This window comes from Pipistrellus hanaki (genome assembly GCF_964339955.1).
Source record: "Pipistrellus hanaki genome assembly, chromosome: 12".
Lineage (NCBI taxonomy): Eukaryota > Metazoa > Chordata > Mammalia > Chiroptera > Vespertilionidae > Pipistrellus > Pipistrellus hanaki.
This window is the reverse complement of record NC_140514.1, coordinates 49,460,202-49,478,190: the sequence shown is the minus strand read 5'-3', so window position 1 is coordinate 49,478,190 and position 17,989 is coordinate 49,460,202. Positions and strand designations below refer to the sequence as shown.

At 39.6% G+C, this 17,989-nt stretch overlaps 1 protein-coding gene across 1 annotated transcript; it reads left to right on the top strand.

The window, feature by feature from the left end:
• The first annotated feature begins 570 nt into the window (after positions 1–570).
• Positions 571–17,461, top strand: KRCC1 (lysine rich coiled-coil 1). The gene is made up of 3 exons (XM_084900288.1): positions 571–793; positions 13,038–13,149; positions 16,405–17,461. Exon 3 carries the CDS (start codon positions 16,427–16,429, stop codon positions 17,174–17,176), a length of 750 nt encoding a protein of 249 aa, XP_084756414.1. The 5' UTR covers positions 571–793; positions 13,038–13,149; positions 16,405–16,426; the 3' UTR covers positions 17,177–17,461.
• Positions 17,462–17,989: the final 528 nt, after the last annotated feature.

Genomic DNA, 17,989 nt, shown 5'->3' with positions numbered 1-17,989 from the left:
ACATATTTGATAGAGAGGGAAAGAGGGAGAGGGAGGGGTGAAAGGGGGAGAGAGAATGAGAGAGAATGAGAGAGAGAGAGAGAGAGAGAGAGAGAGAGAGAGAGAGAGAGAGAGAGAGAGAAGGAGAGGAGAGGAGAGGAGAGGAGAGGAGAGGAGAGGAGAGGAGAGGAGAGGAGAGGAGAGGAGAGGAGAGATGATTTATGGACCAATGATGACAGCATATCAGGACCAAGGGTTTTGTTATATCTATTCTATGTACTAAAGGCCCTAGCAAAGGAGAGAAAGATTAAGCAGGAGATGATCTAGTTTTCAGATGCTCTGGAGTAGAACCCGTAGATTCCAGACTTTTATTTTATTTTAGGTGGGTTTAAACTTTAGATTCACTCTGAAAGACTGGAGGCCCCGCAAGCTTCTCCTCTGCCATGGGAAGGTGGAGGTTCTGCAAAAGAATAAGGGAGTTGAGCGAAACTGGAGCTGAGCCCCAGGAAGGAGGGCGAAGGGGCGGGGCGAAGGGCTGTGTGGGCGGGGCGAGCGGCGCAGGCGCAGTAGCGCGCCCCGCCGTCATGGCGTCGGCGCCGGCCAGTCAGCCGCCGCTGGTGGCGGCGACTTCCCCTCCGGAACCCCGGTCTCCGCCTCCTCCTCCTCCTCCCCCGCCTGCTCGGCGGCGGAGGCGGCGGTGGCGGCAGCGGTTGTCCCTGCCTCTCCGCCACCTCCACCTCGGCCTGTGTCCCGGCCGGCGGTTGGCGGGGAGGGGGACGGTAGTAGTAGACGCCCGCCCCTGCCTCACAAGAAGGTGAGTGCCCGCCCCGGCGGCGGGGGCGGCCCCGCCTTCAGCCCCGCGACTCCGCGGCCCGAGGAGGCCGGGCGCGCCCGGAGGGGGCAACATGGCCGACCCGGCGGCCCGAGTCCTTCCGCCCTCCACGCCCGCCGCCCGGAGAGGGCGCCGGGGCCGCGGCGGAGCGCGGAGCGGACGGGCCGCCGAGGAGGCCGAGGTGTGCGTGAGAGGCGGCCCGGGCGGCCGTGGGCCCGGAGCGTCGGGAGGAGGCGCACCGAGGAGGAGCCCCAGGTTGAGCGCACAGATCAACGGATGAAAGGCCGAGACCTGGAGGGGAGGAACCTCCCTGGAACATGGAGGCCGCCCCGGAGGGTCGCTCGGGAGGAGTGCAGAGAGGGATGGGGAGTAGGGTGTTTTGTTAATCCTCCCACGAGGGCATGTTCGCCGGTGACTTTTAGAGAAAGTGGAAGAGAGAGAGACATCGATGTGTCCCATTAGTTGCCTCCTGCGCCGCCACGACCGACCGACCGACCTCCCGCCTGCGAGCCTTCGGTCCGCGAGGGAGGCCCCATCCCGAGCCCACCCGGCCGGGCGGCGGTGGGGTGTTTGCGGGGTCAAACGGGGCTAGGGTTAGGGTTTAGAGTTTCCCCTGGCTTTTTTAGGGTAACCCCATGATCAAAGAAGCTTCTAAGATTTACAGGCCAGGGGATCTGAGTTTGACTACGTACCTACCCAGGTCAAATAAGACCAAGCCAGACATTACATGCAAAAACCACCGGCTGCAGGGAAAGCGCCCAGCTCCGCTGGGTTTGCGCACGCGCGGCTGGGCGTTTTCCAGGGAAAAGGGAGACGCAGGGAAGTGCCCAGTGACGGGGCGGTCAGTGTGAGTGCAGTAAGCTGCGTCTGCTGGCTGGCGTTAGGAAGTTGGGATTCTTTCCTCCCACCGGCCCTGGGAGACTTAGGCCTGAATTCCCCGATTGTTGCATTTCAAAGCAATGACTTTCAGGTCCTTGAGAAAGACAAGCCTGAATTTGTAGGAGATACACATATCTACAAAGGCCAGAGGAAGGACGCACAATTGAATGCCCATTTTAGTAAGTGCTCAAAGGAGAGATCAGGAGCCCTTTGAACTCATCTGTAATAGTGTCAACAATAAAAATAAAGTTAAAAAATAAAAAAAAATTTAAAAAGAGAGATCAGGAGCCTATCACCAGGTGTTGGCTGGAAGAAACAGTAAATTTCTTATTGACAGTCGTGAGCTTTTCCTAACAAGCTCAAAAGGGACTAGGTCATCCCAGGAATTCCACCTTAGGCTGCTGAGACCATGGTTAAAATTTGGGCAAGTTTCTTGGTGGAGGGGTTTGGGAGGAGTGACCCTGCCAAAAAGTTTTGACAATTCTCAGCACATTTCCCATAACATGAAATGCTATTTTCTTTATTTTTCTCTTTTTCTTTTAATCCTCACCTGAGATTTTTTTTTTTTTTTTCACTGCTTTTTCAGAACGTGGAAGGGAGAGAGGAAATGGCAGAGAAAGAAAAAATAGTGGGTATGAGAGAGACATCCATTGGTTGCTTCCCTCAACTCTTGGGGGGGGGGGAGGGGAGGAACAGAGGGGAGGCAGGGAGAAGAAGCAACCCAGGTACCAGCCCTGGACCCAGGAAGTGAACCTGAGACCCTTCAGAGCGCAGGCAGACGTTCTAACCACCGAGCACACTGGCCAGAGTGAAAGGCTATTTTTTTCTTGTTTCCATCTAAGATGTTTAAATTCTTACAAGACTACACTTGCTGACAGCTTATTCCAAACTGAGATAAGGCTGTAAAGATGGAGTTTGATCCTTACTGCAGAAGATCTCAGTAAAACATAGCCATCTTCATTTTAATAATTAACTTTTAGTATTTACTTATGTTGCTTTTTTTCTACACAGTGAAATACGGTGAGAGCCAGAATACCTTTGAATAATCCCCTTCTAGAGGGACAACAGTAAATATAATAGCCTCATAAAAATAATTTTGTTTTTACCCTCTTCCATGATATATTCCATTTTTGTGTGCTTTTCCATAATCTTTTACATGTTTTACTTTGGAGGACTAAAAAAGTAGTAAAATTACATTTATTTATTTATTTATTTATTTATTTATTTATTTATTTTTCCTCACCCAAAGACATTTTCATTGACTTTTAGAGAGAGAGAGAGAGAGAGAGAGAGAGAGAGAGAGAGAGAAACATCAATCTGAGAGAAAGCGATGGCTTGCCTCCCACACCTGCCAGGGCCTGGGATCAAACCTAAAACCCAGGCATGTGCACTGACTGGGAATTGAACCCGTGACCTTTCATTGTATGGGACGATGCTCCTACCAACTGAGCCACACTGGACAGGGCTAAAATACTAATTTTTTAAGACATTTTGTAAGCACTTTATATAAATTTTATTCACTAAAAATGAAAATTAGAAATAACAACCAGATTGTGTTCCATTAAGTATCTTACGTAGGGAGGGCAATCTGGAAGACTAGCTTTAGTATCTAGTGAGATAAAAATAAAATCTGGATTCTTTGTTTTCATACCATCCTGCATATCACCAACAAGTTTACGCAGTTTATAGGTGTCAAGACTATAGTTCAATTTGGCTGTCATAACCAGATCACAGGAAGATTTAGAAACGGTTTCTTATTGGAGAAAAAAGCTTTTTGCCTGACTGCAATTTCTGTTTTGATTGAGTTTTTTTTGTGTGATGTCTGACTATATGCAAAATTACTAAAGACAATTATGCCAGTTCACACGATGCTAGCAATATTATAATGAGAAGAGTGAAATAGGAGTCTACTAGTGATAGGTTGTAGTGCTAGTTTCTCCACTAGCTGTATGATCCGGAGTAAGTACCAAACTTTTAAACTTTCACAGTCCTAAACCTTTCTTTGGAGTTTTGTCATCTGTGGAAAGGTAATTGGATTAGCCCATTTGGGTGGTTTTCAACCAGGGGTAAACCTGTCCCCAAACTCCACCGCAGAGGACCTTTGGCAATGTCTAGAGACGTTTTTTGTTTTTACCATTGGGCAAGGAAGTATAGTGAGAGCAGAGGCTACAGGTTTCTGTTTGGTATAGTCGGGATGCTGCAAACATCCTATAATGCACGGGGTAACCATACATACCAAGACACAACCAAGGATTCTCCTACCCAAATGTCAGTAATGTTGAGGTTGAGAAACCAACCAAATTCTGGTGTCCTTGACAGTTTTAAAATTGTGAGCTGATTTATAGTTTTGTGTTCATAATCATTCAACATCTTGGTTGTATACTAGACTAGCTGTTCATAAAACTATGAACTTTGGCCAAAAAATGGCCATCAGATGGCATTCAGAGAGTAATGAAATCTGTTGATTTAGGATTGAAACTATTAACTAGGATTTAAAAATCAATATAATTTATTTCAGTAACTTCAGTTAACTCAGTGATCTGCAAACTCATTAGTCAATAGAGCCAAATATCATCAGTACAGCGATTGAAATTTCTTTTGAGAGCCAAATTTTTTAAAGTTCTTCTTAACGCCACTTCTTCAAAAATATACTCACCCAGGCTGTGGTATTTTGTGGAAGAGACACATTCAAGGGGCCAAAAAGCCACATGTGGCTCGAGAGCCGCCATTTGCCGACCACTGAGTTAACTGATACTTAACAAATGGTAAATATTTTATATATTATAGGCCCTGGCTGGTTAGAGCATGGGCACTGGCACAGAAGGGTCTCAGGTTCCATCCCAGTCAAAAGCATGTGCCTGGTTTGCAGGTTGGACCCAGACCCCAACCTATTGGATGCAGGAGACAACCAATCAAAGTGTGCGTCTCTCTCCCTGTCCCCCGCCCCTTACCCCTTTCTATACTCTAAAAATCAAGGGGGAAATATCCTGGGTTAACAAAAACACTACCATGTTTCCCCGAAAATAAGACCTAGCGCATGGAAAGATAAGACATCCCCTGAAAATAAAACCTAGCGCAACTTTGGGAGAAAAAATTAATATAAGACACAGTCTTATTTTCGGGGAAACAGGGTAGTAAGATTCAATATATTTTCAGTTTAGATATTTATAAAAGCCTTAAATAAGTGACAAGAGTACATGGACAAGAAGAGAAAACAGTGTTGCTTGTTACTTAACCAGGATCTTATTTTTCTTTAAAAACTTTGTTAGGAGCCAAAACCAGTTTGGCTCAGTGGATAGAATGACAGCCTGTGAACTGAAGGGTCCCAGGTTCAATTCTGGTCAAGGGCATGTACCTTGGTTGTAGGCACATCCCCAGTAGGAGGTGTATAGGAGGCAGCTGATCCATGTCTCTCTCTCTCATCGATGTTCCTAACTCTATCCCTCTCCCTTCCTCTCTGTAAAAAAATCAATAAAATATATATTTTTTTAAATTATTAAAAAACAACTTTGTTAGGAAATTGTTCTAGGATTTTAGCAATTGCAAAGATCAATAGAAATCTGTAATATGAGATCTAAAAAAAAAGTAAGCTAAATGCAATGGTAATGAAAATAGTGTCAAGTTTAGGGGAAGTGATAATTTCACTGTACACAATAATCACAGTCTGTGTTCTTCAAAGTGTAGAATGCGATACCCTTTGTAATGAGTAAATAATATTCACTATGCAAAACAATATAAAATTTAAAAAGGAAGCATCAAAATTTTCTGAGGGAAGATTTTTTTCAACACCTAGATTTACTACTATGCCATCTTTCCTCCAGTGGCCCTGTTGCCCACCATGTTCACGGAAGTTTGGCACATATTCAAGTGCCCAACTATGTTAATTTGTAATTTTGTAAGGAATTTCATGGTGCATTAAATACCTGCAAGTTAATTAAACCCAGTTTCACATAGAGGAATTGAACACATGGAGGAATGGGACATAAAAGAAAAGGAAGGACAGATGTGAAAGATATTGATAGAATCTGAGTTTATTCCATAATCACATTTATCTTTTAATACTGTGCTTTTCCACTCCACTCCCCACCTCCCTCTTGGGGGATAATTACAGCAGCAATAGTAACGTACCTTCCTCTTCGTTATTCTCTGACTTCCATGGGATGAAGCCTTAGAATTGTCCGTGCCTCCCCACTCTTCTACCTGCTCTCTCCCCAGCTATCAAAAATCCCTTTGATTCAACTTGCAGAATGCCTCTTAAATTCTTCCCTTCTTTTCTGTTCTCACTACCACAATTCGGGTCCAGCCCAATAATCTCTCGCCTGCCATACCCTCCTTACTTTTATACCTATTCGAGTCTCTTCTTCCCCTATTGATTGCAGAATTAAATGTAAATGCCCAAATAAGGCCTATTGTGATCTGGCCCATTCTGCCTTTATAGCACTGTCCTCTGCCTCATGCATATCTTGTTTATCTAAAGTGGGTATGCCTTTTCTAATGCCTTCCTCCAGAATACCTTTTCTTTACTCATTTTTCCATTAAATTTTGCCTATCTTCTAAGGATCAATTCAAATCCATTCTCCACAAATCCTTTCCCAATCTCCTAAGCAGGACATTGTACCATCCTACGTTTTATAGCATTGTAGTTCTTTGCATATAATTTTACAAATTTGTAAATTCCTTGATATTAGGAATTGTCTTCTTCCCTAATTTTTAATTCTCAGCGAGTGGGACCACCATGTATGATGAGAGTCGAGATAAACCAAAGTTTAAGATCCAGCTCTGTCATTTAACCCATGTGATGAACTATTTTAATCTCTTTGTATCCTGATGTCTTAATCTTCAAAATGTGAGAAATTCCAGTTATCTTGCAGAGGTAAAAGATAGAATAATCTATTACCTTGTTGAGCATACAGTAATCAATAAAAACTCTTTTTCCCTATCCTGTCCCCCAGTACCCACCATGCTACCTTAAAGACAAAATTAAATTAATAGTGATTAAGTGTAATAAAGCCCAAAAGCATGGAGAACTTGAACTAAGTCGTGTTATGGGAATTGAAAAAGTGAAGAGAGAGCCCAGCTGGTAAATGGCTCAATTGGTTGGACATCATCCAGTGCACAGAAAGTTTTCTGGTTTCATTCCGGTAGGGGGCATGCGGGAGGCAGCTGATGCATGTTTTGCTCTCCAATGGATGTTTCTCTCTAAAAATCAAACCCTCGCAAGTTTGGCTCACTGGTTAGAGCATTGGCCCTTGGACTGAATGGTCCTGGGTTCAATTATGGGCAGGTGCATATGTCTCCATTGCAGGCTCGATTCCTACATGTGGGTAGCAACCAGTTAATGTGTCTCTCTCCTCTCTCTCCCCTCCTACTCTCTAAAATAAATAAATAAATGAACGAATGAATAAATAAATAAATAAAATAAAAATAAATTTAATAGAAATCAATAAAGAATGTTAAAAATTAGGAGGTAGACTTGATAAAACCTTTATAAAGCTAGAATTGATACGAATAAGGACTTGATAGGGAGATATATGCCTGAGATTTTGAGCTTGGGAATATGATACTGTTTAAGAGAGATAATGACAAAGTAAGAGCTTGGTGAGTGAAGGAGTTAAAAGGTGACTAAAAGTTTCTTATTTTAGTGTCAGCGTCGACAAGAAAACATCCAAACATATAGAGAATTTTTATGAGTTTATTTGAGCCAAACTGGTAACATGGCAGGAAACAAGATTTCAAATGCTACAGAGAATAAGTTTTGCAATTTTTTTTATGCATTTGAAATAAGGAAGGAACTAAGGAAAATTACATGGGGGGAGCAAAGCAAGGACTGAATTACAAGATGGTTAAGGTGATATGCTTTCTTGAGATGTGTTATTGCAAAGATGTATTGACCTAGGTCAGCAATTTTCAACCTTTTTTTATTTCATGGCACACAGTATAATTATTAAAATTCTATGGCACACCAATATATATATATATATATATATATATATATATATATATATATATATTACACACTTTTTGCTGATCTGACAAAAAATGGGTATAATTTTGATTGATTTACAATCCTTTTTGCTCCCAAGTGACTTTTTTTTTTTAAATAAGGTTTTTTTTTTATTTCAGAGCTGAAGGGAGAGGGAGAAAAAGAAACATTAGTGATGAGAGAGAATCATTGATCGGCTGCCTCCTGCATGCCCCCCAGTGGGGATTGAGCCTGCAACCTAAGCATGTGCCCTGACTGGTTCATATGTCAACACTCAACCACTGAGCCTGGCCAAGTGATTTTTAAAAAATCAGTTGCCTAGTCCTGGCCAGTTTTCTCAGTGAATAGAGTGTCGGCCCTCAGACTGAAGTGTCACGGGTTCAATTACAGTCAAGGGCATGTACTCCAGTGGCAGCCTCGAGTCCCGAGCCCCAGTCTCACATCGATATTTCTCTCTCTGTCTCCACCTCCCTTCCACTCTCTAAGTCAATGGAGCCCTAGCTGGTTTGGCTCAGTGGATAGAGCGTCGGCCTGTGGACTGAGGGGTCCCAAGGTCGATTCCAGGCAAGGGCACATGCCTGCATTGCGGCCTCGATCCCCAGTGGGGGACATGCCAGGGGCAGCCAGTCAGTGATTTCCTCTCATCACTGATGTTTATCTCTCTCTCTCCCTCTCCCTTCCTCTCTGAAATCAATAAAAATATTTTTTTTAAAAAAAAGGAAAAAGAAAAATGAATAGAGAAAATATCCTCAGGTAAGGATTAATAAAGATAAATAATCAGGTGCCTATATTTGTATGTAAGAATTTCTGTTACCAAAAATTAGCCAATCAGAAGCAACCGTATTATACAACATATCAAATAAGATGCAACTCTGTTAAATTACATATATTTATGGTTCAAGGTGTGGCTCAGTGGTTGAGCATGAACCTGTGAACCAAGAGGTTACGGTTCAATTCCCAATATGGGGTGTGCAAGAGCAGCCAATTAGTGATTCTGTCGCATCATTGATGTTTCTATCCCTCTTCCTCTCTGAAATCAATAAAGTGGTCCCCTGAGGGGGCTTCTTTAAAAAAAAAAAAAATAGAGATACAGAGTATTCACATCCAAAGGCTATTGTTGTATTGGCTGTTTTCTTTCCTTTTCTTTTTTTGTTTTTCCTTCACATTCTAAGGGAAAAGAGGTCAGTGCCCCTGTCTGAATAGTCAAGTATTGCATGTTTAAAAAATTCTTGAAGCCCTGACCGGTTTGGCTCAGTGGATAGAGCATCAGCCTGCGGACTGAAGGATCCCAGGTTCGATTCCAGTCAAGGGCAAATACCTTGGTTGCCGGCATATTCCCACTGGGAGGTGTGCAGGAGGCAGCTGATCGAAGTTTCTCTCTCATCGATGTTTCTAACTCTCTATCCTTCTCCCTTCCTCTATGTAAAAAATCAATAAAATATATATTTTTTAAAAAATTCTTGAGGCACACAGGTAGAAAATCTGACTTAGAAATAATGCATTGTTTCATGCACAGAAACAGTGGTCAGGACTTGTTTAAAACAAAAATAAGCCTTTTTCTAAAAAGTTGAATGCCTGGAGCATGACTGCCCACCATGACCTGCCATGATAGGAATTCATGGTCAATCACCCTGTGAGATTACTTTCCACAGAACCTCTTTTTTTCTGTCCACTCAGAACATTCACTTTCAGGAATTAGGCAATCTGGTATTAAGGGTTGAATAGTGAGGGAAATTGTTCTAATTTAGGGTATTTTGAGCTTCCAAGTGACTAGTCTTCAGAAAACTTTCCATCTGTGCTAGTTTTAGTTGTTAACAATATTTACCTGGTGTTATTAAATATTTTTAATGTCACATCATCTTATTTAAATTGATTATATTCTGATTCAAGAGAAGTTCTGAAAGTCCTTTTAAACTTTTTACCTTGCCTGACTGTAATTTACATTATATACTTTTAAACAACTAAAAAATAATTTAGAGGAATACTATTTACTATAGAGAAATATTTTATTCATTAAATCCTTGATAATATTTTTCTGATTTATAATTCTTGAACATAATATTTTTAAGCAAACCTTTTAATCTATACACTGGTATTGAAAGTAAGCTTACTTTGAAGATTTCGTGTAGAACCTTTAAATAAATTTAAAATATTATAGCATTTTTAATTACAAAGTAATATATGTTCTTTGCAAAATTTTATTTTTTTTAAATATATTTTATTGATTTTTTACAGAGAGGAAGGGAGAGAGATAGAGAGCTAGAAACGTCAATGAGAGAGAAACATCGACCAGCTGCCTCTTGCACACCCCCTACCGGAGATGTGCCCATAACCAACGTACATGCCCCTGACCAGAATCGAACCTGGGACCTTTCAGTCCGCAGACCGACGCTCTACCACTGAGCCAAACCGGTTTCGGCTCTTTGCAAAATTTTAAACAGCCCTAGCCAGTGTGGCTCCGTTGGAGCATTGACCTGTACACTGAAAGGTTGTGGGTTCAATTCCCAGTCAAGTCACATTCCTTGGTTGCTGGTTCAATCCCTGTTAGGGGTGGGTACAGGAAACAACAAATTTCTCTCTCCTCTCCCCTTTCCTTCCCCTCTCTAAAAATAAAAATAAAAAAATCAAGCATATTTTTAGGTAGGATTAAAACAAATTTTAAACAATACAGACATGTGCAGAGAGCAAAATGTTGAGTGTTCTCCCATACACTTTTTCTAACCCTATTTCCCAAACTCCATTAAGTTTAGTGTATATCTTTTCAGATTTTTCCTATGGGTGTTGAGCTAACACACAAGATGAGACCATCAAATCAGACTCAGATGAATCAGTAATAGTTCTTAGTATCAAGGTTTACTAATTACTTCAAGGGTACAGGCAATCAAGAGGCTTTAATGAAACAGCAATGTCAAAAACATGGAATATGCCTCAGGGATCCTGGATTTATTTATTATAGGTAATCTGTAGCCAGAGACAACTTGCTGAGAACAGTTCAGATATAAATTCCCTTCCTCCTAGCAAATGTCATTTGACTCTTTACCCAAGGTCCAGAGGTCACCTGCCTTCTGCCCCCTTCCTCCTCCCAGGAAAGGGAGTGAATGGATTACAGTCCAGCTCTAACTCCTCCATATAGTCAATACATGTGTATATATTTTAATTTTTGTTCTATATGTTGAGTTTTTATATTAAAATTGGATTTGAGATCAATAGGTAGATATGTAGGTAGGTAGAGTTCTACATCTATACACAGTTAATACACTAGAAATTTCTCTATGTGGTTCCAACACATTTATTTAAATGGCCATATAAGGATGTATTTTGGTGTTCCATGATTTGCATTGTATTTATAAACTAGTAAACTTCCATAAATAAATGTCAACCGTTAGGAACTCTAGGTAGTAGTATAGACCTCAAGTATAAGCGTAAGTAGTAATTTTGATATAGATTAGTTATTGTGGTGAGAAACACTTTTAGCGAATATTCTAGAAATTAATATGTGAATATGACTGTAGCTGTGAGTGACTTGTTTAGTGAGCCTTGCTTATAGTCATGTTTGTGCCAAATGTAGAGGACAGTTGCCTACCATGGGTAACAATGGTTAGTGGTTCCTTCATGGAATTCTCACATTAGTGGTATAACTCTAATTAGTGACTATCTTAAAATAGACTATTTCTTAAGATGGTCTTCTATAAAAAAACAAAATTCTGCCAAAACCGGTTTGGCTCAGTGGATAGAGCGTCAGCCTGCAGACTGAAAGGTCCCGGGTTCTATTCCAGTCAAGGGCATGTACCTTTGTTCTGTGCACATTCCTAGTAGGAGGAATGTTGTTTCTAACTCTCCCTCTCCCTTCCTCTCTGTAAAATATATATATATATATATATATATATATATATATATATATATATATATATATTAATTTTAAAAAATTCCAAGGCTGGATTCATTAGACCAGCCTCTCAATTTAGAACTACAGATAATTTCCATAAAGTCCAGATTCCTACTGGTGACCCAGTAACTTCAGAATATTTTTTTCTGGACTAAGTAAAATTATCTATATATATAAATGGCTAATATGCAAAGTGTCCCCTCAGGAGTTCAATCATTCGCTATGATGTGCTCTGACCACAAGGGGGTGACAATGAAGGAATGCCCCAGCCTGCAGCTGGGGACGGCAGGCCCCAGCCAGCAGCCAGAAGGAAGACCCCGATTGGCCCTGATCGCCAGCCAGGCCTAGGAACCCTACCCATGCACAAATTTCATGCACTGGGCTTCTAGTTATATTTATCATCATAGGCTTATTAAATGTTTCTATACCAAAGTTCTAATGAGCAAAAAGCTAATAGTATGGTCTTCCAAGCACATAGGAAATTAAGATTTGAGATGGTACATGAAAGGATATTTAGTTGAAAATTAAAAGTGCAGCCCTGGCTCACTGGTTTGGTTCAGTGGATGAATCACTGACCTGTGGACTCAAGGGTCCCACGTTCGATTCTGATCAGATCAGAGGCGCATGCCCGTGTTGTGGGCTCCATTCCCAGCAGGGCGGGGGGGGGGGGGGGGGAGGCATGTGTACCGGAGGCATCTGATAAATGATTCCCTCTCACCATTGATGTTCCTCTCTCTTCCTTTCCCTTCCTCTCTGAAATCAACAAAAATAGAAAGAATAAAAATATTGTCTTAGGGACTCTTTCCCCCTTCCCACATGGGAGTCTGTGCTGTGAGATTCTTTCCCCTTTCCCACATGGGAGTCTGTACTTGTTCCTCAATAAATTTCCACTTTTGCTATACCATCTTCAAAAAAAAAAAAAGTACTACCTTAAATTTTAATATTATCTATCTTACCTTCCTTTATTTTAGACACAAATACCACATAACTGAAAAAAAATTAAACTTTTTACAGATAAGTTTTGTAAAAGGCATATCTGGAGTAGTACTATAGTTTGAATCACAAAGGATTTCACATTATATAGTAGGTTGAAAATAAAGGGCTTCTAAATAATAGGATTATTTCTACTAAAGCTGATACTTTAATTTGAAAAGAAGCAAAACTATTTTTAAACTCTTAGACTAAATATATTAAAATTTTGAGTTGTAAATTTGGGGTCAACTTTGTTCTAAAATAAACTAAATATTTTCCAGGGTAAAATAGATGTTCAAAAAGTGAGCTTTACTTTCGGATTTACAGGAAGCAAAATAAGCAATTGAAGATAGAGTTTGTGAATTTTCAGATGATCTTTGTTGATGATATAATTCTAAACTTTGAATATTTTAATCTTTAAAACAATATTTTGGTTGTTTCCAGTTAACTAGGAGTGAAGTTATGGACAAAAATTAGTTTTCTAATCTTTGTATCATGTTTTCTAGCTCCCCAGGTGTTGCAGTCTCACTGTTTGGGGAAAGTTTATACTAGAAAACTGAAGGCAATTAATGGGTGAATATGATCAGATTTCTCCACCAAGTTCTCAGCCTGATAAGGGTAAGATTCCATTTACCTCTTTATTGACCTCTGCACCATCTGTGGTCTTTCATGACTCCTTTCTTTTATTTAGCATGTCTTTCAAGATTCATACATGTTGTACCATATGTCAGTACTTCATTCTTTTTTTTGATAAATAATATTCCATTGTATGAATATCCACATTTTATTCATTCATCAGTGAATGGACATTGAGTTGTTTCTACTTTTTAGCTGTTATGAATAAGCCTGCTGATGATGAACATTTGTATTCCAAGTTTTTATGTGGATATAGGTTTTCAATTCTCTTGGGTATATATCTAAGAGTGAAATTGCTGGATCATATGGTAACTGTATGTTTAACATTTTGAGGAACTCCTAAACTGTTTTCCAGAGTAGCTACAGCATTTTATATCCCCACCAATATTGAATGAAGTTTCCATCCATAAACTTAATATCATTTGTCATTTAAATGATTTGTCATTTTGATTAGTCATTTCTAGTGAGTGTGAAGTAAAATCTTTTTTTTCCTTTTCTTATTTTTTCTTTTTCATTGAATTTATTGGAGTGACATTGGTTAATGAAATGATAGGTTTCAGGTGTACAATTCTATAACTCATCATCTGTATATTGTACTGTGTATAAAATTTTCCAAACAGAAAGTAGAGAAAAGTAATATGAATACTCATTCACCCATAATTCAGTTTCAATAATTATCGACATCTTTTCAATCTTGTTAGTGGCTTTTTAAATACAGTTTTATTAAAGTATAGTTGATAAACAATAAGCTGTACACATTTAAAGTATACAATTTGATGGTTTTTGACAGATGTATATGCCCATAAAATTACCAACACAATCAAAGTGATAGACATATCCATACAAAAAAAAATGCCCTTTATAATCATTCCCTCCCTCCTCTTCCTGTTTCATCTCAAAGCAGTCACTGTTTAAAAAAAAAAAAAGTCATTGTTACTATAGTTTAATTTGCTTTTTCTAATGTTTTATGTCAATGGTATCATCTAAGTACTCTTTTGTTAGACTTCTTTCAACTCAGCATAATTATTTTGAGATTCATCCGTGTTGTTGAGTGTATCAATAGTTAATTCCTTTTTACCACTGATAGTATTCCATTATATGAATACTAGAGGCCTGGTGCACAAATTCATGCATGGAGGGTGGGAGGGAGGTCCCTCAGCCCAGCCTAGACCCTCTCGCCATCCAGATCCCTCTTACAATCCGAGACTGCTGGCTCCTAACTGCTCGCCTGCCTGCCTGATTGCCCCTAACCACTTGCCTGCCTGATCACTCCTAGCCACCTCTGCCTACCTGCCCGATCACCCCTACCCACCTCTGCCTGCCTGCTGTCACCCCTAACCACTCACCTGCCTGCCTGATTGCCCCTAACTGTTCACCTACCTACCTGATTACTCCTAACCACTGGCCTGCCTGCCTGATCGCTCCTAACCACACTGCCTGCCTGCCTGATCACCCCTAACTACTCACCTGCCCACTTGATTACTCCTAACCACTCACCTACTTGCCTGATTGCCCCTAACTACTCGCCTGCCTGATTGCCCTTAACTGCCTCTGCCTTGGGCTCTGCCGCTGCAGCTTCTTCTGGAATGACGTCCAGAAGGTCATTCAACCATCTGGCCTAATTAGCATATTGTGCTTTTATTATAGATACCAGTGTTTATTTGATTTATCCATTCACCTGTTGATCAACACTTGGTTGTTTTCTTTTCTTAGGCTATTACAAATCAAATAAAGCTGCTTTGAATATATATATATATATATATGTGTGTCTTTGTTTAGGCATATATTTATTTTTCTTTTGGGTAAATATATAGGAGTAGAATAACCAGCCCCTATGGTAGGCATCTGTTTAACTTCTTCAGAAACTGCCAAACTGTGAAGTGCTTTACCATTTTACATCCCCACCAACAATGTAAGAGAATTCCAATTGTTGCGCATCCTCACCAACACTGGTATTGTCAGTCTTTTTCATTTCAGTCATTCTAATACATGCATGGTGGTATCTCATTATGGTTTTATTTGATATTGACCTGACAGTTAATGATGTCTTTTCATGACCATTGCATATATTCTTTTCTGAAGTGTCTGTTCAATTTTTTGTATATATTTAATCAAATATTTGTTATATTATTCTATTCAGAATTGTTATACTGTTTGAGTTAAACAGTAGCTAAATTTTCTAACTCACCAAATTAGGTTTCATGTAGACTTCCTTTTTAATCTCAGATGTCCAGATAAGATAACATTAGTGACTCTGGAGTGCTATGTTAGGCTTATTTTTCTTTTAAAGGAAGGACTGTTCGATTCTGCAAAGGTTATGCTAATTTTTGGAGATAAAATGTATCACCAGAAATATCTAGGAGTTATCATTTCATAATCAGTACATTCTCTGCTGTATTTGTACTTAGGCAGGATTTTAGGCTGTGTAAATAAAGGGAGGCAAGAATAGTACTGTCACCCCCAAAAAAACAAAAAAAATCAAACAAGCAAATAAAAACTATTATATGTTCTCTAACTTTTTTCTGAAACTTTTCTGTACACCATTTAACTCCCTTTCAGCTTTCATCTCCTTTTCCTCCCTTAGCCCTCCCACCAGAGAACAAACCAGAAGGCATTCTAGAATGCTTAACCACCAATCAGAAGTAACGGAATGAAATGTAAGCCCTACATAGAAGAGACGGAACTCTGTTCTCTCATTTTCCCTTGCGTCCTGTATCTGAGAGTTTTATCTCATAGCTGAATTTCCAATTTCTAATATTCCCAAACCACTTTAAAAACATCCTTTTATTTTTAAGTCCTATAGTATTCTAGTCACGTGAGTATGTGTGTTTATTTAATTTTGTTTGGGAGAAAACAATATACAGAAACTAAGTAATCAGAACTATAGAAAATACATGAAATTTAGATCAGGCTACCCACCATGTGTTCCTATCACACATCTCTACATACCTAACATTTTTATCCCTACAACAAAATCTTATATGTCTGCTCCTTTCTGCCCCATCATCCCTCTTCTGAGAAAGATCAAGTTCCTTGTGAGTAGCCTAGAAGACATTTGACTATCCAGATGTTCCTTTTTGGCATATAAAGTCATGATATTTAACTTTTATACTGAATTAGGTTTTAATTTGTTTGGACTTCTATGTTTTGTATTGTTTTGAAGCTCTCTTCAAGAACAAAGATATATTCAGAATAAAATAATCTAATAAAAATAAATTTCTTTTATCTTCTTTACAGAAAATCCCTTGTTGTCATCCTAATGAAGCATTCAAAGAAGACATATGACTCTTTTCAAGATGAACTTGAAGATTATATCCAAGTGCAGAGAGCCAGAGGCTTAGAACCAAAGACTTGTTTCAGACAGATGAGAGAGGACTATTTGCAAACCTGTAGGGACAAAGAAGAGGTTGATTTCAGACCCAGGTATAGAAGGTTTGATCAAAGACTCCCAACTCAAACCTTCCAAACCCACCCAAGGTCATGCAGTGTTTCACAAACAGTGGAAAACCAGTCACCTCAGTGGCTACCAGCTCATGACAGCATGAGATACTGTCAATTCACCAGGGACTGTTTCTCAGATAAACCAGCACCCCTGAACCTTAGTCATCAAGAGTATAATTATAGCACACACTGTGTACAATCTAGAGTTTATAAGCACTTCTCAGAAAACAGTACCAGTGCCCATAAAGCCGGTCATGAACAGATGCACCAGAAGAGAAAACGGCACCCGGAAGGCAGAGAAAAATCGGAGGAGAAGCAGCCCGAGCATAAGAGGAAAAAAGATTGTGAGGAAACAGATTTAGACAAACACAGTTGCATTCAAAAAAGCAACACTGAGGTAGAAACAGTCAGGATCAGCACAGAGAAGCTTAGGAATCAAAGGGAGAGAAAAAGACGAGATGTAGCCTCTAAGAAAGAGGATCGTAAGCATAGAAAAGAGAAGAAGGAACAAGGCAAAGAAAGGACAGAGGAGGAGATGCTCTGGGACCAGTCTATCCTTGGATTTTGAAGCTCCTGAGTTGATTCTCCTGAGGTTAAACTGAAAAATTATTGAGAAGCTTGGCTTTATGATGTTCATGTTCTAGCACTTTTCTCATGGAAACAGGTACTTTCACTTCCAGCAAAGGCCAAGTGAACAGAGAGGATTTAGGCCTTGGCCCGGTAGCTCAGTTAGTTGGAGTGTGGTCCCACTAAGCCAACCTTTCAGGTTCAATCCTTGGTCAGGGCACATACAAGAAGCAACCAATGAATGCACAAATAAGTAAAACAACAAATTGATGTTTCTCTCTCTCTCTCAAATAAATTAAATAAATAAATCTTTAAAGTATTTAGTATGCCTGATAACTCCAACATGGAAATTACTTTTCATTTTCTAGAAACTTCATTACATTTTTCTTACATATAATGTAATTTCTCTTAATTACAGTGGCTTTGCTTTTATTCATCAAATTGCTATGATGGAAATATTTTTCCCTTGAGTCATTTATTTTGAATTGGAGGATTAATAGGCTTTGTAGAATCTATTTCTTAATTAGGTTTGTTTTAGTTTGGGGTGGGGTAATTTTATATTCCTTAGTTTTCTCAAGCCAATTTATACTTTTTTCCTCTGCTAGATACATATTTTGTGGGGGGGGTTTTGAAGCTCTTTGTATTTTATAGACTGAATAATAATAAATGAAACACATTTAAATAATAGGTTACATATAGTTTCAAAAATTTCAAAGAGTATACAAAATCCATTTATAATAAGTATTTATAATAAAGTTCTAATTTCTACCTTTGTTGTTCTGTATCAATGATCCGTTCCCATTCAATGATGATT